Source organism: Eucyclogobius newberryi, unplaced genomic scaffold, assembly GCF_026437365.1.
Source record: "Eucyclogobius newberryi isolate DKJ021-1_F unplaced genomic scaffold, fEucNew1.0.hap1 SCAF_17, whole genome shotgun sequence".
Classification (NCBI taxonomy): Eukaryota; Metazoa; Chordata; class Actinopteri; order Gobiiformes; family Gobiidae; genus Eucyclogobius; species Eucyclogobius newberryi.
The window spans coordinates 7,127,695-7,150,600 of record NW_027315801.1 but is presented as its reverse complement, the minus strand read 5'-3'; the positions used below and the strand labels follow the sequence as shown (position 1 = coordinate 7,150,600).

At 43.2% G+C, this 22,906-nt stretch overlaps 2 protein-coding genes and 1 non-coding gene across 3 annotated transcripts in view; all 3 read left to right on the top strand.

The window, feature by feature from the left end:
• Window positions 1–1,387: 1,387 nt before the first annotated feature.
• atp6ap1b (ATPase H+ transporting accessory protein 1b) lies at window positions 1,388–13,225 on the top strand. The gene is made up of 8 exons (XM_072448865.1): window positions 1,388–1,544; window positions 2,843–2,960; window positions 4,483–4,777; window positions 5,849–5,934; window positions 6,998–7,227; window positions 9,167–9,202; window positions 11,204–11,435; window positions 11,809–13,225. Exons 1-8 carry the CDS (start codon window positions 1,447–1,449, stop codon window positions 12,019–12,021), a joined length of 1,308 nt encoding a protein of 435 aa, XP_072304966.1. The 5' UTR covers window positions 1,388–1,446; the 3' UTR covers window positions 12,022–13,225.
• A 1,699-nt stretch (window positions 13,226–14,924) lies between these two features.
• LOC140363638 (U2 spliceosomal RNA) lies at window positions 14,925–15,115 on the top strand. The gene has a single exon (XR_011927154.1). It is a non-coding gene; the product is annotated as a U2 spliceosomal RNA (small nuclear RNA).
• Window positions 15,116–17,375: 2,260 nt separating this feature from the next.
• The window catches only part of LOC140362715 (ciliary microtubule-associated protein 3), a 5,965-nt gene continuing 434 nt past the window's right edge, over window positions 17,376–22,906 (top strand). Inside the window, exons 1-4 of the mRNA XM_072448870.1 lie at window positions 17,376–17,461; window positions 19,568–19,663; window positions 20,021–20,151; window positions 21,129–21,249. Coding sequence (XP_072304971.1) covers window positions 17,378–17,461; window positions 19,568–19,663; window positions 20,021–20,151; window positions 21,129–21,249 — 432 coding nt within the window. The 5' untranslated portion in view covers window positions 17,376–17,377. The remainder of the gene's footprint in view (window positions 17,462–19,567; window positions 19,664–20,020; window positions 20,152–21,128; window positions 21,250–22,906) is intronic.

The window sequence follows — 22,906 nt, the reverse complement described above, 5'->3', positions numbered from 1 at the left end:
ACAGGGGATTAAAGTTTCTAGAAAGTAGCCGGTGCCCATGAGCGCGGTCCTGAGCGTGCAGCCCCGGCTCTGCAGCTTTTACACGCGCACAGGAGGTCAGCGACATCCCTCTGTTTCTGTAACATGAAACTGCTCCTCCTCTGCATCCACTTCCCTGCACTCCTCCTCCTCCTCCTCTTCTTCTTCCTCTTCTTCTTTGTGCACTCTTTAAACCTGCGCGTTCGCCGCTCCGTCTGCGTCACCGGCACGTAGACGCCCCGCGTGTCTTTTATTCCCCGCGCGTGTCTTTTCATTCCCCGTGCGTGTCTCTCGGCGTTGCGGGCGCGGAATAGCGTGAAGTCAGATGAGCGGTATCCCTCCGCCGCCGCCACAGCTGCGAGGAAAGCGTTTCACTCACAGAAAGCTCCATTTTCATCACACAATGGCACGATCTTTGCTGTCCAGAATCAGGGCGTGAAACGTTGCCGGGACTTTAACGCTCGCGGCGAACTTTGAAGGGTATTTTTCTGGGCGTGAATCGAGAAGAACCGGGGGGGGGGCGTCAGCACCATGGACAGCTGCCAGGTGGACCCCTAATGACAAAGCACAAATAAAACACGTTCTCAACACACCGTGCCTCGTTTATTCATGCACAGTGTTCTTTTTGTGAGTTTAGCTTCGTGGAATTCATAGTGACATATTTTATGTAACGTTTTGAGCACTTTTTTCCCTTATTCAAAAGAGAGACTATTGTGTTTTAAAGTGTTTGTCTCCTAAAGGTTCCTCATTCTGAAAGCCATTCTTTTTCCATTTGCAATTTAGTTTTTTTTTTCCAGAAATCCAATTTGAAATGTGGAGTGGACAAAACACAATCAGAATCAAAATTGCTTTTATTCATCTCCAAAGGGGATTTTTGTTTGTTTGTTACAGAAACACGTATCGAAAATAAAGTTAATGGAACACAAATACAGAAAATATCAAAAATTGTCTAAACCAACGATGAAAATGACATAAAATTACATTATAACTTGATAAAAATATAGTAAATAGTGAGGCTTAGCATAAACTTTTCTTCTTTTTGATTGTTGAAAATAATGATATTTCACCTCAAATATTGAAACCAGGAGCTAAATATTATCTAATAACAGAAAGGTTTGTCGGATTCGTCAACTTTTTCCTTCAAAAATAGCGTTACATCAGCGAAAATCACGCCTTTTGTTGACCTGAATGCGTGACAAACGTCGCGAAGACACTTAATCTGGGCGTTCCTGCGTTTTCCCGGCGGATCTACGGTTTCCTCTCGGTTTATTCACGGTTTGCGGGCGTTTTTAGGGCGGGGCAAAGGGCAAAAACGGCTGAATGAAAGAAAAAAAGACGAACCCGGAAGCTGCGCGCACATGACCATCAGCTGACCCGAGTCACGTGACGCACGGGCGCTTCACTCTGCGGGAGGAAAGTTTGACGAAAATGGCAACAAAATCCACGTTTATCGCGTGTTTGTGCGCGTTTTGGAGCGTGGGGGCTTCGGCGTCGCACGTGCCGCTGCTGATCTGGTCCTCGGGCAGGTAAAACTTTCATTTAGTTTAGTTTCATTAGTTTGAAATGTGAAGAGATTTGCGGAACTCGACACAAGCTGTCTTCATGCTAATGCTAACGCTAACTAGGGAACTTGCGAAAAGCTATTGAACAAAATGGACTAAAATGTACACTTTCTGGTCTTGAATTTTAATAAATGGATTCGAGCATGTGCGTGTAGACAACTAAGAGTCAAAGTCAAATAATAATTACACATTTATATTGACATTTCAACTTCTTAAAGTAAATGAAAGGAAGTTTAAAGTGATTAAACCTTACACACAATGTCTTGTTTACTTTGTCAGAGGCAATATTGTGTTAAGATTACACTTTTTTTCTACTTCTATTAATACTTTGTACTGTTTGTATGACCTGTGTGTCACTGTCACATGCTCTGTCTCAGTTTGTCTTCAGTTTGTCACGTTTAGGTCCCACTTATTTAAAGAATCTCTCACTTTTTCTCTTGTTCCACATTAATTGTATAAAATGGTGATGTTTACATGGTTAAAACATCACTTTCTGAGTTGTAAATATGATGTGATTTGTTGCTATTCCAAGTTCTTTACAGAGTTTTAGGTGAAACACTATTTTTTTGGTCCATTTTTCTCGCTCGACTTTTTTAAGATTTCACCTGGAAATGACAGAATTGTTCAGTTTGAAGAGGTTTTATCACTGAATCTACTTTGTTTTCTCCCACAGAGACTCAAAAGTTCAGCCTCAAAGTCGCTCCTACACCAAACTTTACAATCTTGTTCGGATCGTTTAGGATTTGTAGATGTAATAAACATGTCGATGTATTTCATTGAAAAAACTGTTTTTTTGTGAGTATAATTTGTAGTACATGGTTTAAAATGACACCACAGTCAGTTTAAGCAATTGACATAAATGAGTTGAGTATCCGAGTAACGATATTCAGAGAATATTAAGTAGATGGTCACGTCAAGCGGTCACTTATCTGTCGAGAGTCCGGTTTATTGGTCTGTGAAAACGTGTGGTTTTGAGGTCAGACTGTGGAGGGAAAAAAATGAATAGTATTTGTTTTAAAATGGCACAGATTGAAAGTTTGTGTCGTTTATGTTCATGCAAAAAGTTATTATTTGTGTGGGTTAGGGTTAGGGTGTCTTTAACGTATTGGTTTTAAGGTTAAAGTGTCAGACAAATGTGAAATGTAATTTAATGATTTATTTTTATGCATTTATTGCTATAAACGGTACAAACACCTCGCTCTTGGACTTCATTGTTGTTTGTTTTCTTGCGCCGGTGGACTTCATTGTTGTGTTTTTCACAGTTTGCCGCCGGTGTCGCCCCCTGCTGGTCACGTGACGTTGCACTCTGAGCTCGGGTCTTACCTGGATGCGGCGTTAGGCTCCGCCCCTCAGACCGTCCTGCTCTTTCTACAGGAGAAGGTCACACACACTTTATGTTCTTTATATTCTATTTATTTATCGGCTCATTTTAAGAAAAGTTAAGTGTTTGGTCCAAAGTAGAAAATGCAACAGTCGGAATCATTTATTACTTTATTAAACTAATAGACACAGTTAAACAAAGATGACAAAAATAAAGGAAAAAATAAGAATAAACAATTTGTTGGTAATTATTCTCTATCAAGAAGCCTTTTATCTGGCTGTAAATGTATTAAAATACATTTAAATGTTGATGCGAAAAATAATATTTCTCAAATTTTACATTAAAAAAAAAAATTGCTGACGCGTTTTCTCCTAAAATAAATATAAGTAATTATTAAGGTTTTATGACCAAGTGTGTAAAGATGTATTTGTGAGAGACTTGTGCAGTAGAAAAGCATTTTATTATTTTTATTGTCTAAAATACAATGTGATTTTACTGAAGAATTGAGATTGGGATTATGGCACATTTTATGTTTTTATTATTTAAATTTGTCCTCAAATCGGGTAAATTTGAAATGTAATGTAATATAACGAAAAAAGTCTATTTGTCACATTTATCACAATTTCTGTCAAATTTTTTAGCGATTTATGTTTTAATAATGGGATTCTGTTTTAAGTTCCACAAATAAACTGCTGTTTTTTAACAATTTAATACAAAATTGTGGAGACTGAACCGACAAACCGCTGACAGACTCGTGTGTTTCAGAGCGCCTTTCCACAGATCTAAACTACACTTTTCATACGAGTCAAACATTCATATTTTTGATCACTGACGTCTATAATAACTGAAGTATGGATCTGTCGTGTCTCTGCAGTGCATTTAAAAAGTCTGCTCTGGTTTTCGTGAGACGTTTTAGTTCTTGTATTGTCGTTGCCGTGGTGATGACACAAATTCTCTCTTTTCAGTTTGAGCTTGTGTTTCAGGAAAACGTGCCCCGCCCATCGAAAAAGTAAATTCATGTGTGGAAAAAAAAAGCTTGAATAAAAAAAGAAATGTCAACAAAGGTTAAATTAAAAAAAAATAAAAAGACAAGTGCACTTTATACAGAAAAGTACTAGAAATGGTGTATTTGTCCATCCATCCATCCATTTTCTACCGCTTGTTCCCTTTCGGGGTCGCGGGTGACTGGAGCCTATCCCAGTGACTTCGGGCCTTAGGCGGGGTACACCCTGGACAGTGGCCAACTTGAAATGGTGTATTTGTGTAAAACTTAAATTTATATGATGTTAAAGAAAAGAAGAAACTTAAATAAAAAAGCAATTTCAACAAGGGTAAAAAAAAATAACAAAAAATAATACTGAATACTTCAGTACTTTCACTTAAGTATTTGACTGAGCTACTTGTCTCGTAGTAACATTTGTACTTTTACTCAAGTAATGTAGTTTATATATATATATATATATATATATATATATATATATATATATATATATATATATATATATATATTTTAGTATTTTTATAGAAATATTTGACATTTCTGATCACTAATTAAAAGTAATTCCATATTTTCATTCTCAGTTGAGCCAAGAGGACTTCACGGTTTACGGCGGCGTCTACGGCAACAGCGAGGACGGCGCCTTCAAAAACGTGGAGGCGGCGCTCCGGTCTCGCTCCGCGGTGTTCCCGGCCGTGGATTGGTCGCCCTCCGCTTCCGTGCTCTCGATCCTGGAGGAGAAGCTCGGAGTGGCGCCGCTGCTCGTGGCTCCGGACGCCGCCGAGCTCGAGACGGACACCGCCACCGCCCGCCTGCTGCTCGTCCGCCTGCCGTACTGCAGCCGCGACGAGCCGTGCCGTGAGCGGCTGAGGAGCAACGGTGAGTGACGAACGCGCCATGTATTACTTCCTGTGCGCGCCGTGTATTTCCTGTGCGCACACGGCGCGCAGTGTTCTTCCGGTGGGCGCCGTGTACGTCCTGTGCGACCCTGCTGGTCCCTTGTGAAGTTATATAGTGTCAGAAAATTGATCCAAATGCTTTTTCTTTATAATAATACAACAGTGTATTCACAACACACATTTCACGTTGCCAAATATTTAAAAATGGAGCGAGGGTTGGAAGGTTGGTTTTCCACCCCAAGACAGCAGGGGGCGACGACTGACACTTCAAACGCGCCAAAAATACTTATTTAACCATCACAGGGGCTTACAAGACATTCAATAAGCTGAACATGTTTCTTAGGTCTGTTTTTAAGTTGCAGTTTGTATAAAATAAAGGTTTAAAATTACAGGAAGTTGAGCTGAATCCCGCTGGGCTGACGTTTGAGGATAGCAGTGGGACACCGCTTACGGCTGTGTCCCAGCAAAAAGTACTTTAAAAAATTTCGCCCGCCGCCCACGGCGCTCTATATGGAACGCCAATATATCACACTCCGGCACTTAGAAGCGGTGTATCGCGCCATATTTTCCGACGCTTTAACAAAATAAAGCAACGCTTTTAGTGCCGTCTGACGTTACACCGTGCGCCGTAAATGCGCGCCATAATTTAGGCCAGACGGCGGTGATCTGTTCTTCTGTATCTACCTCTGTATCTACCTGCGTTGCACCAATGAAATTTCCCCATGTGGGACAATAAAGCAATATCTTATCTTATCCTAAGTGGCGGAGTGTGATCATATTGGCTTTCCATACTTTTGGGTACCGTGCGAGCGCCGTGCTCTGGTTTACAGTCTGGTTGCTAGGTAACCGCTGTGGAATCACCTCTTCCTGTGTCATATTTCTGCTCACGTCCAACCAGGAAGTACTTTTTGATTATGAACTTTACCATAATGGTCAAACTGGGGACAAATGTGCAAAACGTTTGGTAAATCTGAAATATATTTCGCATAAATCACAGATGCAGAGTCGGCAGTTAATATTCGTTCTTTATGAACTGTTTTCTCTTGTTTAGATAAAGTTATTGGACGCGTTCTGAACAGTCTGGAGGCCAAGGATGTGCCCTTTACAGCCTTCTTCACCGGACTACAGCCATCACGGGTAAAACGGACACACTTACATTTAGATTAGCATTTATTTTTATGTCACAAGTCTGAGGCGAGGCAGCCGTGCATTATGGGATATTGCAAGCCTTGAAATAATATTTTTTACGTGTGAATTGTGTATAATGAAAAAAGCATTTACAGGTAAGATTACGCTCTGGAACTACCCGTTTCCTCTTCTCTCTTTTGCTCCCTTTCCCTCTGGGCCGCTCTGGTGGCGCGTCCGATATGGAAAGCCAATGTGATCACACTCCGCCACTTGGGAGCGGCGTATCGTGGCGTATTTTATGGTGCTTTTACAAAATAAAGCGGCGCTTTTTAACGCCGAGCGCCGTCTTGCGTAAATAAAGAGAACGCCGAGCGCCATCAGTCTCTTTAGTCCGACGTTCTCTTTAGTCTTTCCATAGTCCGACGCTCAAACGCCCCCAACGTGTTGCGTCTTGATTTTCTCAGTGCGCACATGCGCTACGCTGCCTTCTGCTGCTGTACAACTACAACAATAATCGTCGACTGTAGTGTAGCGCGCCCAGTTTGTGCATAGGAATCGCTGTGGGTATGTTCACCGCGCTGTTTTTGACAATTAAAAACATATTACGGCAATAAAATTAGCGTCGGTCAGTATGTCCGGAGCCTTGATTTTTGAGTCGGTCAAAACAGATTTTTCCATCGGTCATTGACCGTGTCCAACCCGTTATTTCGAGGCTTGATATTGGGATTTGGCTGAAATCAATAACTCTTAATCATTTTGTACAATTGCTTGGCTAAAATTATACACAATTACAAGTACATGTTTAAAAATCTGCTAAAAAAAACAATTTCTGCAGACGATCTGCTCAGTTACAGTAACGCAGTTATTATTGGTTACTCTCTCGCTGTGTTTCCATGTGTGTTTCCGGTTTCATTTCCTAATGCATTTCCTGACGTGTTTCATAATGTGTTTCCTGTTGTTTCCTTTTGTGTTTCCTATTGTGTTTCCTGGCATATTTTCTGCTGCGTTTCCTGATGTTTCCCGGTGTGTTTCCCGGTGTGTAACCCACCTCACACGGTCTCGTCCCTCGCAGGTGATCTCGGAGCCGTCCCTCTCTGCGCCCGCTGGCCGCTCCCTGCTCCAGGCCCCGCCCCCGGCCCCGGCAGTCAAGCCCCCGATCATGTTCAACATCTCGTCAGGCCCCTGCATCATGCTGTGGGCCCAGAACCTGAAAGTCAGCTTCATTAAGCCCGAGAACTGGACCGACCTCGCCTCCCAAACCCTGACCACAGCCGGGTCCATGTGCAACGAGACCAACGCTGTGTACGGGCCCCTCAGTACTTTTACCAACACGTACCATGATACAGACCTTTACACAGTACCAGGCCCCTCAGTACTTTTACCAACACGTACCATGATACAGACCTTTACACAGTACCAGGCCCCTCAGTACTTTTACCAACACGTACCATGATACAGACCTTTACACAGTACCAGGCCCTTCAGTACTTTTACCAACACGTACCATGATACAGACCTTTACACAGTACCAGGCCCCTCAGTACTTTTACCAACACGTACCATGATACAGACCTTTACACAGTACCAGGCCCTTCAGTACTTTAACCAACGTGTACCATGATACAGACCTTTACACAGTACCAGGCCCCTCAGTACTTTTACCAAAACGTACCATGATACAGACCTTTACACAGTACCAGGCCCCTCAGTACTTTTACCAACACGTACCATGATACAGACCTTTACACAGTACCAGGCCCTTCAGTACTTTAACCAACGTGTACCATGATACAGACCTTTACACAGTACCAGGCCCCTCAGTACTTTTACCAACACGTACCATGATACAGACCTTTACACAGTACCAGGCCCCTCAGTACTTTTACCAACACGTAACATGATACAGACTTTTACACAGTACCAGGCCCCTCAGTACTTTTACCAACACGTACCATGATACAGACCTTTACACAGTACCAGGCCCCTCAGTACTTTTACCAACACGTAACATGATACAGACTTTTACACAGTACCAGGCCCCTCAGTACTTTTACCAACACGTACCATGATACAGACCTTTACACAGTACCAGGCCCCTCAGTACTTTAACCAACGTGTACCATGATACAGACCTTTACACAGTACCAGGCCCCTCAGTACTTTAACCAACGTGTAACATGATACAGACCTTTACACAGTACCAGGCCCCTCAGTACTTTTACCAACACGTAACATGATACAGACCTTTACACAGTACCAGGCCCCTCAGTACTTTTACCAACGTGTACCATGATACAGACCTTTACACAGTACCAGGCCCCTCAGTACTTTTACCAACACGTAACATGATACAGACCTTTACACAGTACCAGGCCCTTCAGTACTTTAACCAACGTGTACCATGATACAGACCTTTACACAGTACCAGGCCCCTCAGTACTTTTACCAACACGTACCATGATACAGACCTTTACACAGTACCAGGCCCTTCAGTACTTTAACTATATCTAATTTTCATCAATATTACACTTTATTCCTAAATATTCTCTATCTAGAAGCCTCCAGTCACAGTATTTCTACATTTTTTTGGGTTGATAAAGTATTTTAAAATTGAAGACACCTGGTTTTACATCTCTCTAAATGACATTCAGGGACTCGAGGTCAAAATGTGTAATAATGTGTAATAAAGGGCATTTAAGACGAAAACATGACTAAAATGTTAAATAAAGGTAAATCAAATGTGAAAACCACTGTAAATCTACAGTGGTTCGTGTCTGTGCAGGTTTTCCAGTTCATGAGGATAGTTTTCTAGGCAATGGTTAGAGCTGTAATTATTGTGAAAAAATAAATTAAATTAACAGAAATGTAAAAAAGAAATGATGACAATAATAATTTTAAATATGTATCATTTATTTTTAAAAACCTGTGCAGACAAATTGTAATTATAACTTATTTTTAAACTACAAGTAAAAATTACATTGATTCAGTTCAGTTTTGTTTTTTGATTGACACTTTTCAGACTGTACAATGAGCGCATTTGCGTGACGACCGGCCGCTATTTTGCAGTCATTACGTTTCAGTGGAAAAATCAACGTCCCGTTAACAAATTATTAATTCATTCCGCCGGGACTAAATCAGGACTAAACCAGTCATTCATTCATTCATTCATTCATTCATAAAGAAAATCTCCTGGACGCTGCAGAATATTGTATGTGGTGACGCTTTTGTCTTGTTCTCACAGACTCGTCTTGAACAACGGCGCTGGCGTAACTCTGAGGTGAGTCAGACTATAATCATACTAAGGCAGAGCAAAAAAATATGTGTTTGTCGTAACCCGACCGACTCGGTAAAAAAATAGCCGACTGAAAAAAAATATCAACTTTGTCAAAATGATGCCAAATATTTTTTTTGTCTTATATCTCGCCGACTCAACGACCTTTTTTTCAAAAAAGCGCCGTGTTGAATAATTTTTTATCACTGGAACTCGCTAGAAATATTTTAAAGCTGAAAATGTCGCGTAAACCGTAGAGAAATGTCACCAACACGAACGGAGAACGTCTCATTGACTATTGAAGCCCGACGCCTACAGGTCACTGCGGGTCACTGGCAGAATCAAAAAATGGCGACAACATCTGTGTTCAGTGTGTCGGTGACAGATGGGTCGAAGCGAGGATAAAGAGTGAGAATTAAGAATAAGTTGATGGTTTTAAGACGGACTCATACGTGGCGTGATGTGCTAGTGGACTTGGTAGGTGATGTGCGAGTGGACTTGGTAGTGATGTGCTAGTGGACTTGGTAGGTGATGTGCTAGTGGACTTGGTAGTTGATGTGCTAGTGGACTTGGTAGGTGATGTGCTAGTGGACTTGGTAGGTGATGTGCTAGTGGACTTGGTAGGTGATGTGCTAGTGGACTTGGTAGTGATGTGCTAGTGGACTTGGTAGTGATGTGCCAGTGGACTTGGTAGTGATGTGCTAGTGGACTTGGTAGTGATGTGCCAGTGGACTTGGTAGTGATGTGCCAGTGGACTTGGTAGTGATGTGCTAGTGGACTTGGTAGGTGATGTGCTAGTGCAGGGGTCCCCAACCTTTTTGCACCACGAACCGGAATAATGTAGGTTTTATTTTCACGGACCGGTGTGCCAGGTTATGTCGCGGTCGGGTTAACTTGCTCGGAAGTGGGCGGGGCTTAGGCTTCCATTCGATTCAGCTCGGAAAAGACGCGTTTGTACATTAAGTGTACCATACCAAAAGATCCGAATTGGAGTAACATAACGTACAGTTACACGTGTCCTCACTGTTCTTCTGACTGGTGGAAGCTCATCAGATAAATATGGCAAAAATAAGTGCATAAAAGTTACAACTCACCACACGCTGAATCAGTGGGGGCCCTGCACGTGTTTCTGTGCAATGAGATGGTCCCATCTACGAGTGATGGGAGACAATGACACCCGCAGTGTGTTTAAATCCAGTCTGCTGTAGTTTTGTCTTGTTGCCTTCACGGCGCGGGAAGTAGCGCTCGAACTCTTGTAAAAGTAAAAACGGGTGATCGCGTAGCAGTTGCAGAATGCTGGCCCAGGAGACTTGTCCAAAATCCTCGCTGGCTCCTCGTCTGCTCCTTACTTGGCCTTTTCCCCTTTGCAAAAATGCTCTCCAAAGACATTTGTTTTTTACTCATTTTCGCTGGCTTTTTGGTCTACTTTCGGGCAGCGTGTTTGATGCGACGCATCTGCGATGACGTATCACATATAATGCACGTATCAGTTATGTTCTCACGCAGGACAAGAGCAGAGATATAATATACTTGCCATTATATTTAATGGATTTCATTGGCAATCTCCTATAAGGCTTTTCATTATATATCCACAGACGAGCTTATTAGTGTCATGAGTGACAGGCCAAAGTTACGTCGGAGAAGATGCTGTCACTGATAGATTATTTCCAGTTTTTGTATGGCCCGGTAGCAAACGCGTTGCGGACCGGTATCGGTCCCCGGCCCGGTGGTTGGGGAACCCTGTGCTAGTGGACTTGGTAGTGATGTGCTAGTGGACTTGAGATTGATCGCTATTCTGTGACGCTGAGTGCCAACCGAGCGTCTGAACATTCAAACGAAGTGGAGTTAATTATCATTAAGTGGGTAATGTATTTTTTATGCCTTCAAAGTTAAAAAAAAAAATAAATAAAATTACCGACCGACCGACCCACTTGAAACATGTTGGGTCGGGTTACAGCAAACCTCAGCCTAACATGCAGCGGCTGAATCCCTGTGTCATGGGTGCAGCTTCTCCATGAGCCAGCGCTTCTTCCCGGTGTCGGCGCGGCGATGGTTCAGTCTGGACTCGGTGCAGCTGTTGCGGAACAACGCCAGCGCCTCCTTCTCCAGCCGCAGTATTTACGCTCCGGCCGAGTATTCCTTCCACTGTCAGTCCGTGAGCAGCTTCAGGGACGCGCTGCTCGTCCACGACAACCGCCTCAACGCCAGCGCCTGGATGCTGGACCTGGTTGACTTTCAGGTACGGGACGTACTCAAAATATCACCTAGAAAGGGGAACCTGAGGTTCCTGATCAGAGGTTCCTGATCAGAGGTTCCTGATCAGAGGTTCCTGATCAGAGGTTCCTGATCAGAGGCTCCCGATCAGAGGTTCCCGATCAGAGGTTCCCGATCAGAGGTTCCCGATCAGAGGTTCCCGATCAGAGGTTCCCGATCAGAGGTTCCCGATCAGAGGCTCCCGATCAGAGGCTCCCGATCAGAGGCTCCCGATCAGAGGCTCCCGATCAGAGGCTCCCGATCAGAGGCTCCCGATCAGAAGCTCTTGAAGCTCTTGAAGCTCTTGAAGCTCTTGAAGCTCTTGAAGCACCTGAAGCCCTGACCCGGCCTCCCCACAGATCCAGGGCTTCGGGCTGAACAACGGCACAAACTTCTCGTACGCGAGCGACTGCGCCGGCTTCTTCACGCCCGGGATCTGGATGGGTCTGATCACGGCGCTGCTGATGCTGCTCATCTTCGTGTACGGCCTGAACATGATCCTGCAGCTGAACACCATGGACCGCTTCGACGACCCCAAAGGCCCCTGCATCTCCGTCCCCCAGAGCGAGTGAGGGCCCTGTGCGGCGCCCTCTGCTGACCACGCTGATGCTTGGAGACTTTATGCGCTCAGAAACCTGCTGGACTCATGGCGTTCTCCAGCTGTTGCAATAGGAACGACACAATCAACGAAAAAACGGGTCACAATATCTCAAACTGCTTTTATTAATGACTTGTTTTCTTGATAATTTGCTTAAGTTTTAGTGTTATTTAGCAGTTTAATATCTTAATTATTTGGGATTCGACAGTTATTATTTGTGCCATAGTCTTTTCAAGACGTTTTAAAAGGAAAACGTGACATTTCTACAATTCTGCACCGCTAAAAGATCCAACAGTGAGATTCTGATATAGTTATGAACTAAACCAGGTCGAAACCAGGTCGAAACCAGGTCAAAACCAGGTCAAAACCAGGGCTAAACCAGGGCTAAAGGCAAAAACAGGACAGTCAGTTGCTCCATTTGTACAGTGCAATAAACTACAATGACCATAAACCAGAGTAATCCAGGGTCACCGTGTTTAAATGAACAGTATTGTCGTAGCTGCAGAATGAAATACTCCACTTAAAACATGAAATATTTCTAATTTGTTGTATTCAATCTTCTGCAAATATTTTCTTTCCTTTTTGTTCCTCGAAACAGCTATTCAAATACATTTTAAATTTAAAACTCTGCTAATATTAGTCACTTATGTATATTTTGCATCGTTTCGACAGATTGTTTTAGTTTTTGAGCAGCAAATCCACTTGTCCAAATATTCCTCTGCAGGGGGCGCTGTTGAGCACGCTTCTGTGTTGTGTCGTTCTGTTTTTATGAAGTGCCAAAGGTTTTAAGATAAGATAAGATAAGATAATCCTTTATTGTCCCACATGGGGAAATTCCATTGCCCATTTACAGTGACATTTTTGAAAATTCCTGAAGCGATTTGCACTTTTCTTTTGCTGAAACGCTTTTTAAAAAAACTACTGAAGTGCCTGTTTTAAGTTTGATTTGCAGAAAAAAGAGTCGCCATAATTCACCTGTGCCACAATAACGATAATAATGATAATAATAAAAGTCGACGAGTAAATCTGATAAAATGACTGAACTTTATCTTGTCATTTTTGATGAGTTTAGATTCATAAAAAGCGCTGATAATTCTGAATTAGTCATTTTTAACAGTAAACTTGTAGAAATAATGCTGTAAAACAAAACAACGTTGAAGCTTGTGCCTTTGTCATGATGAATGTCAATAAAGTTAAGTTATTATTGAATGTGGTTTTATTATTCTGGAACATGTGCACAGAAAAAAGACTTTGAGTTTTGTACATTCATCAGACTTGTTTTATCTTTATTATTCCTTTTATATGTTAATGTTTTTTTTTCTGAACACGCTGTTACCTAGAGCGTAACCGTGGTAACCTACAGGGGCTGTGAAACGTTAACTCGAGCGCAAACACTTTAAAAACAGATTGAAACACATTTGCACTTATTTCACACAAGATTTTGAAAAAGTAACAATAAATCTACAGCAATTGTCACTCACACTTAAATTGGAACTAAATTGTATTATTTATTATTTAATCAAAACTACACTTCTAAAAGCCTTAATAAATCATGAACAAAGAATTAAGTCTGAACAAATTGTTTAATGAGTTATTCGGCCTTAACTACTTCTTTAATAACTCCTTTAAATAAGATAAGCCTGAATTATCTTAAACGTTTTTATAAAGTGGTGCCTATTGTTTCCTTAATCCACATTTATTAATAATATAATAATCATAATTATTAATAGTAATAATAAAAAGTAAATTGGACCATTCAAATCAAGATGATGTAAATGTAACTCATACTTTTGCAGTGTAACCAAATAAAATGTAAATAATGGCCTTGACTGGTTGCTAGGTTACAGCGGACGCGCTCCGGCTAAAGTCACGTCATTTGAGAAGCAAGAAGTCCCCCCCCCCAAATAACTGTTTACACGCGGTCGCCATGGAGATGATCACCGCACACGGCTCAGGTGATGGGAGAGGGGGACACTACGCATGCGCGGGTGCATTTTGGAGAAGTACAAGGATAAAAAGACGTTTAGATAAATGAGGTTTGACGAGGAAGATGTCGGGATCATAAAAAGAGAGTCACGTGGACAGAAACGAGCGCCAACTCAACAAAACACGACTCCAGGTTTGTTTTTGATGAAGCAAAGACAGCAGCAGATTTCATTCTGTTTAGCGCGTCAAATGAGACCGAAAAACAAGTTTAAAGACACTTAAAGACAGTGTATGAAGCAAACAGTGGGTTTTATTTGTATTAGGCCTAGTTTAAAGTCCTGGACGCGCTTTTCAACCTAAATGAACTGTAATTTACATGTCAATCCCAGAAGAACACGTCAAATCATTAGGTCTGGGTCACATTACGACGTCATTGTGCGACATTAGTTATATCATGTCTTGATTTGTTTTCAAAAGTTAAATTGTCTGAATTCAGAAGGCGAACACAAACACGTGACTTGAACCGTGGGCACGAGGCGGGAGACCGCGGCGTTCACGAGGCTTCAAACGCGCTTTTATCATCATTTTATAAAACAGTGACTAACGACAAACACATTTAAACGACAATAACGCGGAGAATCCGTTTAAATGTTCAGGTTTGTTGAGTTTTAGTGCGTTTAACCGCCTCGTCTGAGCTTCCTGAATGTGATTGGACGATTGCGTATCACGTGACCCTGAAATGCTGCGCCGGTTTGCTTTAAAAGTCTAAAATTGCGCCTTTTGGGGTCAGTTTGTTGCTTCTAAATGTGCGCGTGCGCGTTTCTGTGTTCGCGTCTTTAATGTAAAGACGTTTGTAACTTGTAAATGTCAAGTTTAAACGTGAGTGTTTAGCACCGTGACTGAGCGCCGCGTGGCGGGGAAACGCGTCACCCACTCAGCCTCTCTCACGTCATCGCTTCTCGGCCTTTTGGCTAAGATCAAGTGTAGTATCTGTTCTTATCAGTTTAATATCTGATACGTCCTCTACCCGAGGGCCATATATTAAATTGATTTTTGGAACTGGGAGATGGATCCGGGGCTTGCTCCGCCCACTCCGCGCATCGACCTGGTATTACAGTTCCTCCAGGAGCGGTGCACCCCCTCTAGCGGTCAAAGGAAACAACAGTCAGATCATTAAAGACCAAAAGAAACAACACAAGCTTTTACAAGTCTGACAAAATCCGCGGCGACGGGCGGAAGTGGTGCAGTTGTGTAAGGCATCCTACAAATTAAAGAATACAGCATTACTTACAGCCCCTTGACGTCAAATATGTGGCGATGGCTGGGCGGAAGTAGAATTGTTATAAAGGGCAAAGCATTCTCCAAAATAAAACAGGTTTAAAGATTTAGGAAATACATCTTTTATATTAACAAAGTATCAGCAGCTGACTCTTATTTATTAGATATATTTTAAATTCATTTTTAAATCACACAATATTTGTTTTTGCCACTTTTATGAATATATTTACCCATGTTTTTCAATTTAAAAGTCATTTGGTGTATTTTTAGAGGAAGTTGCCGACATTTATTTCTTGGAAGTAGTTTTGTTTTATTGTGCAAAGCATTCTACAAAAATAAAAAAGTTGCAGTCAAAATTCTTCAACAATTTTACTCTTATTTTTTAGATAATCGACTGAAGGTAGATACATTTTAAATCACACAATATTTAGTAATCATAATGTTTTTCAAATTAAAAGTCTCATTCGGTGTATTTTTAGAGGAAGTCGCCAACATTTATTTCTTAGATTCTTAACAGGAAATACGTCATCAGTGACAGACGCAGTGAATGAAGCAGGAAGTAGAACGCTCTTTATGTTCCCTGGCTCTTTACAACTCATATTTTAAAACACATTTACAATTAACATATTTAAAGCCCCGTCTCAGCTTTAAATCACGTATTACAAATAAGAATAATCACAATTTGAAATACAGACACACAAATATGATCATATTTTTACCTCATCCTGTGGGAGAATATACACGTTTATCTCACATAGTTTCCTCTGCTGCCAGTAGATGGAGCCAAACGTCATTTATAGCGTGTCAACATGAGGTGCCAAAGTAAACGAGCTTCAGAGCGTGTTTAAAGGCTGATAACAGGCAAATAATAACAAATAATGCATCATATTTGACCTTTAGAAGAGCTGATTTAACCTGTGACACATGTTTACATCGTTTGTGCCGCTTAAACCTCTCAGATCCTCAGAACGATGCAATATATTTATTAGAGATTGGCCGATGTATTGTCACGTGTTGTGGGGGTCGTTGGGGGTCGCGTGTGATTGAAGCCTGGCCCCTCTCATCAAAAACTAACTCGGAGCCATTGCGAGTGACGGCGTAATGCACGGCCATATCCCTTACGGTTGCCGTGACGATCATGTGGCGGAACATTAATCCGTGACATCATCATCAGTCACAATGTTCATGTCACAAAACGATAAAGAGAACACAACAACTACAGACTCAAGAAGAAGAAGGAGGACTACGACAAAGTCTGAGGAATAAAGTCTGGCGGTAATGCAACACTTGGATGCCAACCGCCATAAAACAACAACAACAACAACAAGAAGTGTGTTGTTGAAGAAGAAAAGAAAAAAGATTAAAAAAAAACGGAAAAAGGATAAAGTCTGAAAAATAAAGTCTGGCATTAATGTAACGCTTGGATAGCAGCCGCCATAAAACACCAGAGAAGAAGACGAGGGCGGTAAATGCATCTTTGCAGTTTGCTGCGAGACGCCATTAAAACAACATTATTATTCTTCAGAGCCTAAAGTCCAAAGCTTCTGCATTTCACAGGTGGAAAACACAAAAGTCTCAGTCACCTCTCCAGAGTCCAGGGCAATAGAAGTACAATCACCTCATCAATTCAGCCAGCGAAAGGTAAGGATCATAATACTCAATTAACAATTTTGGTAAGTAATGAAAATGTGTACAGTTTTAGCTAATGGATGAAGACAGTATTATAATGCTGAAATCATTAAGACACAACTCTTCTTGTCCTTTTCATCCATTGGACACAGGCCTCAGAGTCAGGATTATAGAAGATCAGAGTCAGATACTTTAGGGCTGAGCAGAGTTTAGTGAATATATTTAGTGAATATTTGCTCCAAGAGCTGCATCTTGAGGATTAAAAAAAGACCCCTGGAGTCTAAGCTCTATGCCGAGCACGTATCACAGATACATCTTAACAAGCAGCAAACTCAGAGCTGAAGCTCCTTTCAGTGCTTTGATTCTAACTTTCTAGAACATCCGCTCCAGAACCAGCCTCGAGAACTGCAGAGCAAAGGTTCTATATGACGTCATGTTGTTCTTACAGCTCGAGGTCCAGCCCGAGGTCCTTAAACATTCTTGCGTATGATTGAATCATGACACAACCGCGGAACCGACTCGCCGTGGCATACGCGCGAGAACCTGCGCCCGCCGTGGGACCAGGAAGCTACGAGAGCCAGGTACAAGTACAACTGCTTTAGTCCTGCTTTAGTCCTGCTTTAGTCCTGCTTTAGTCCTGCTTTAGACCTGCTTTAGACCTGCTTTAGACCTGCTTTAGTCCTGGTTTAGTCCTGCTTTAGTCCTGCTTTAGACCTGCTTTAGTCCTGGTTTAGTCCTGCTTTAGTCCTGGTTTAGTCCTGGTTTAGTCCTGCTTTAGTCCTGCTTTAGTCCTGCTTTAGTCCTGGTTTAGTCCTGGTTTAGTCCTGCTTTAGTCCTGCTTTAGTCCTGCTTTAGTCCTGCTTTAGTCCTGCTTTAGTCCTGGTTTAGTCCTGGTTTAGTCCTGCTTTAGTCCTGGTTTAGACCTGGTTTAGTCCTGCTTTAGTCCTGCTTTAGTCCTGGTTTAGTCCTGGTTTAGACCTGGTTTAGACCTGGCTTAGTCCTGGCTTAGTCCTGGTTTAGACCTCGTTTAGACCTGGTTTAGTCTCGGTTTAGTCCTGGTTTAGTCCTGGTTTAGACCTGGTTTAGTCTTGGTTTAGACCTGGTTTAGTCTTGGTTTAGACCTGGTTTGGACCTGGTTAAGTCCTGCTTTAGTCCAGGTTTAGTCCACATTCACAGCAGACAAAAGTCCTGCCATGATTACAAATCCACATTATAATGTTCCCTGTGTTCCTTATGTTCCCTGTGTTCCTTATGTTCCCTGTGTTCCTTATGTTCCCTGTGTTCCTTATGTTCCCTGTGTTCCGTGTTCCTTATGTTCCCTGTGTTCCTTATGTTCCCTGTGTTCCTTATGTTCCCTGTGTTCCGTATGTTCCCTGTGTTCCCTGTGTTCCGTATGTTCCCGGTGTTCCTTATGTTCCCGGTGTTCCTTATGTTCCTTATGTTCCTTATGTTCCCTATGTTCCTTATGTTCCCTGTGTTCCTTATGTTCCCTGTGTTCCTTATGTTCCCTATGTTCCTTATGTTCCCTGTGTTCTTTATGTTACCTGTGTTCCTTATGTTCCTTATGTTCCCTTTGTTCCTTATGTTCCCTGTGTTCCTTATGTTCCCGGTGTTCCTTATGTTCCCGGTGTTCCTTATGTTCCCTATGTTCCTTATGTTCCCTGTGTTCTTTATGTTACCTGTGTTCCTTATGTTCCTTATGTTCCCTTTGTTCCTTATGTTCCCGGTGTTCCTTATGTTCCCTGTTTTCCTTATGTTTCCGGTGTTCCGTATGTTCCCGGTGCTCCTTATGTTCCCTGTGTTCCGTGTTCCTTATGTTCCCTGTGTTCCTTATGTTCCCTGTGTTCCTTATGTTCCCTGTGTTCCTTATGTTCCCTGTGTTCCGTATGTTCCCTGTGTTCCCTGTGTTCCGTATGTTCCCGGTGTTCCTTATGTTCCCGGTGTTCCTTATGTTCCTTATGTTCCCTATGTTCCTTATGTTCCCTGTGTTCCTTATGTTCCCTGTGTTCCTTATGTTCCCTATGTTCCTTATGTTCCCTGTGTTCTTTATGTTACCTGTGTTCCTTATGTTCCTTATGTTTCCTTTGTTCCTTATGTTCCCTGTGTTCCTTATGTTCCCGGTGTTCCTTATGTTCCCGGTGTTCCTTATGTTCCCTATGTTCCTTATGTTCCCTGTGTTCTTTATGTTCCCTGTGTTCCTTATGTTCCTTATGTTCCCTTTGTTCCTTATGTTCCCGGTGTTCCTTATGTTCCATATGTTCCCTGTGTTCTTTATGTTACCTGTGTTCTTTATGTTACCTGTGTTCTTTATGTTACCTGTGTTCTTTATGTTCCCGGTGTTCCTTATGTTCCCTTTGTTCCTTATGTTCCCGGTGTTCCTTATGTTCCCTGTTTTCCTTATGTTTCCGGTGTTCCGTATGTTCCCGGTGCTCCTTATGTTCCCTGTGTTCCTTATGTTCCCTGTGTTCCGTATGTTCCCGGTGCTCCTTATGTTCCCTGTGTTCCTTATGTTCCCTGTGTTCCGTATGTTCCCGGTGTTCCTTATGGTCCCTGTGTTCCTTATGTTACCTATGTTCTTTGTTACCTGTGTTCTTTATGTTCCGGGTGTTCCTTATGTTCCGGGTGTTCCTTATGTTCCCGGTGTTCCTTATGTTCCCGGTGTTCCTTATGTTCCTGATGTTCCACAGTACGGCACTATCGTGTACAAGCTTGAAAAAATTCCCACGAGTCGAAAAGGATTTGGATTTTCAGCCCGATTTGAAGGGCGTTTTCCGCCCGTCAAGGTAAAGTATTTATACAACTTTAAAGAGAAGTTATGATGGAATATGTTTATGGAGCAGTGTGTGTGTGTGTTTGTGTGTGTGTGGTTGCGTGTTTGTTTGTGTGTGTGTTTGTGTTTGTGTGTGTGGTTGCGTGTTTGTGTGTGTTTGTGTGTGTTTGTGTGTTTGTGTGTTTGTTTGTTTGTTTGTTTGTGTGTGTGTTTGTGTGTGTGTGGTTGCGTGTTTGTTTGTGTGTGTGTGTGTGTGTGTGTGTGTGGTTGCGTGTTTGTTTGTGTGTGTGTTTGTGTTTGTGTGTGTGGTTGCGTGTTTGTTTGTTTGTTTGTTTGTTTGTTTGTTTGTTTGTTTGTTTGTGTGTGTCAGGTCCGGGCTCCGTCTCCTCTGCATTATCAGTTGGATCACAGCTTGTCTAAAATCACGCCGCCCGGAAAAACTCCTTTTAACTCCACAGTCCCGAGGAACATGGGCTTCAACCACACGGCCCAGCACCCCGGGTAAGACGATGGGCTGGACGATGGGCGTGACGATGGACGAGACGATGGACGAGATGATGGGCGGGACGATGGGCGTGACGATGGACGAGATGATGGGCGGAACGATGGGCGGGAACGATGGACGAGATGATGGGCGGGACAATGGGCGTGACGATGGACGAGATGATGGGCGTGACGATGGGCTGGACGATGGACGAGATGATGGGCGGGACGATGGGCGGGAACGATGTACGAGATGATGGGCAGGACAATGGGCGTGACGATGGACGAGATGATGGGCGGAACGATGGGCGGGAACGATGGACGAGATGATGGGCGGGACAATGGGCGTGACGATGGACGAGATGATGGGCGTGACGATGGGCTGGACGATGGACGAGATGATGGGCGGGACGATGGGCGGGAACGATGGACGAGATGATGGGCGGGACAATGGGCGTGACGATGGACGAGATGATGGGCGTGACGATGGGCTGGACGATGGACGAGATGATGGACGAGACGATGGACGAGATGATGGGCGGGACGATGGGCGTGACGATGGACGAGATGATGGGCGTGACGATGGGCTGGACGATGGACGAGATGATGGGCGGGACGATGGGCGGGAACAATGGGCGTGACGGTGGACGGGACAATGGGCTGGACGATGGACGGGACAATGGGCGGGACGATAGGTGGGACGATGGGCGAGACGATGGACAGGACAATGGGCGAAACGATAAATGAAACGATGAGTGGGACGATGGCCAAAGACGATGGGCGGGACGATGGGACGAGTCAAAGGTCCAATCAGAGCGGGTCAAAAGACTTCCAAAAGCATCTGCACGGACCAAATTGCGCCGCTTTGTGTTTCTTTCTTTAACACGTGACATTCTTGAACACGTGACGTTCTTGAACACGTGACGTTCTTGAACACGTGACGTTCTTGAACACGTTTCCATGGACACGGGCTGATCCGTGTTTCGTGTTCTCAGGCCCGGCAGCTACAACGAGAGCGAGATGAAGACTAACAGGAAAGTGAGCTGGCCCATGCGCTTCGGGGGTCCGGACTGGGCCAGAGTGCCTAAACTGGACCAGAGGGCGCTGCGGGTCAAGGTGAGGGACAAACCGGGACAATCTGGGACGCAGAACGTACCACACAAATCTATATCCATATCATCCAAATCAATAAAAAACACACACAAGACGCTCCAGAGTCACAAAAATATCCGCTCTTACGACTTTGCAGTGAAGGTTTACGGCATCTGGAATATTCTACAGCAAGTAACGAGTATTTTACTATTGAACAAGTCAAAAAATATATGTTCAAATACATTTTAACTAAAGAAAAATCAGAAACGGATCATTCATTTTTAGCATTTTTGATGCCAACGTCTTTGGTTTTTACAGATAATGATAACGATGATAGAAATATGACTCTTTTTATTATTTGTTATAATAGACTAGTCTAAAAAAAAAAAAAAAAAGACTAATTAAATAAACACCAAAAGTATAATTAAAAAAATAAAACAGGACGGGAATGTATTAAAAAAAAAACACACACAATTCAGTCAAAATTAAGGCATCCAAAAAAAAAAATGGTCCCAGAAAAGTTTCCCGTTCGGTCCAGTTTGTGTTAAATTGGTCCATTTCTAAATCCGTGTGAGTTCTGGTGCTTTTCTTAATCAAGTTTTATGGAACGTTCAAGGCAAAACAACTCAATCTCCTGAAGTAAAGACGTTTCAGACCCTCGCGCAGGAAACATAGCGCCGCTTTAAAAGGCCCATTACAGGTTTTTACGATCGTCTAATTCTGACTTTATTTGGTGTGTATATACCTGTTGTACATATGAATGATAGTTTTACACCAATCGAGCAGGTATTTGTGGAGAAAATGTTGAAAAATCTGTAGAAAGTGACAGGAAGTGACATCACACCAGGGACACTCCATCCATCCATCCATCTTCTGCCGCTTTATCCGGGGCCGGGTCGCGGGGGCAGCAGTCTGAGCAGGGACTCCCAGACTTCCTCCTCCCCAGACACTTCCTCCAACTCCTCCGGGGGGATCCCGAGGCGTTCCCAGGCCAGCCGAGAGACATAGTCTCTCCAGCGTGTCCTGGGTCTTCCCCGGGGCCTCTTCCCGGTGGGACATGCCTGAAACACCTCCCGAGGGAGGCGCCCAGGAGGCATCCGGAACAGATGCCCGAGCCACCTCAGCTGGCTCCTCTCGACGTGGAGGAGCAGCGGCTCTACTCTGAGCTCCCCCCGTGTGGCCGAGCTCCTCACCTTATCTCTAAGGGAGCGCCCAGCCACACGGCGGAGGAAACTCATTTCGACCGCTTGTATCCGTGATCTTGTTCTTTCGGTCACTACCCAAAGCTCATGACCATAGGTGAGGTCAGAACGTAGACCGACCGGTAAATCAAGAGCTTTGCCTTTCGACTCAGCTCCTTCTTTACCACAACGGTCCAATGCAGCGACTGCATCACTGCAGCCGCTTCACGTCGATCTCACGCTCCATCCTTCCCTCACTCGTGAACAAGACCCCGAGATACTTGAACTCCTCCACTTGGGGCAAGGGACACTCATTCCAGTCAAAGTTTATGCAGAATTTACACAAAATAAACAACTTTTTTGACTCTAAACATTAATTCAACAAAATAAAGTCACTCATATATTTTTATTTGTCTGTGACATTAGATGAGATTTGGCCCAGTGTTTGCTGGGTAATTTCCTAGTGTGATGTCATCAATTACAAACAGGAAGTGACATTA

Coding starts and splice junctions, on each gene's coding strand:
- atp6ap1b (XM_072448865.1), top strand. CDS start 1,447: ATGGCAACAAAATCCACGTTTATCGCGTGTTTGTGCGCGTTTTGGAGC. Junction 2,961..4,482: donor TGCTCTTTCTACAGGAGAAG/GTCACACACACT, acceptor TTTCATTCTCAG/TTGAGCCAAGAGGACTTCAC. Junction 9,203..11,203: donor GGCGCTGGCGTAACTCTGAG/GTGAGTCAGACT, acceptor TCATGGGTGCAG/CTTCTCCATGAGCCAGCGCT.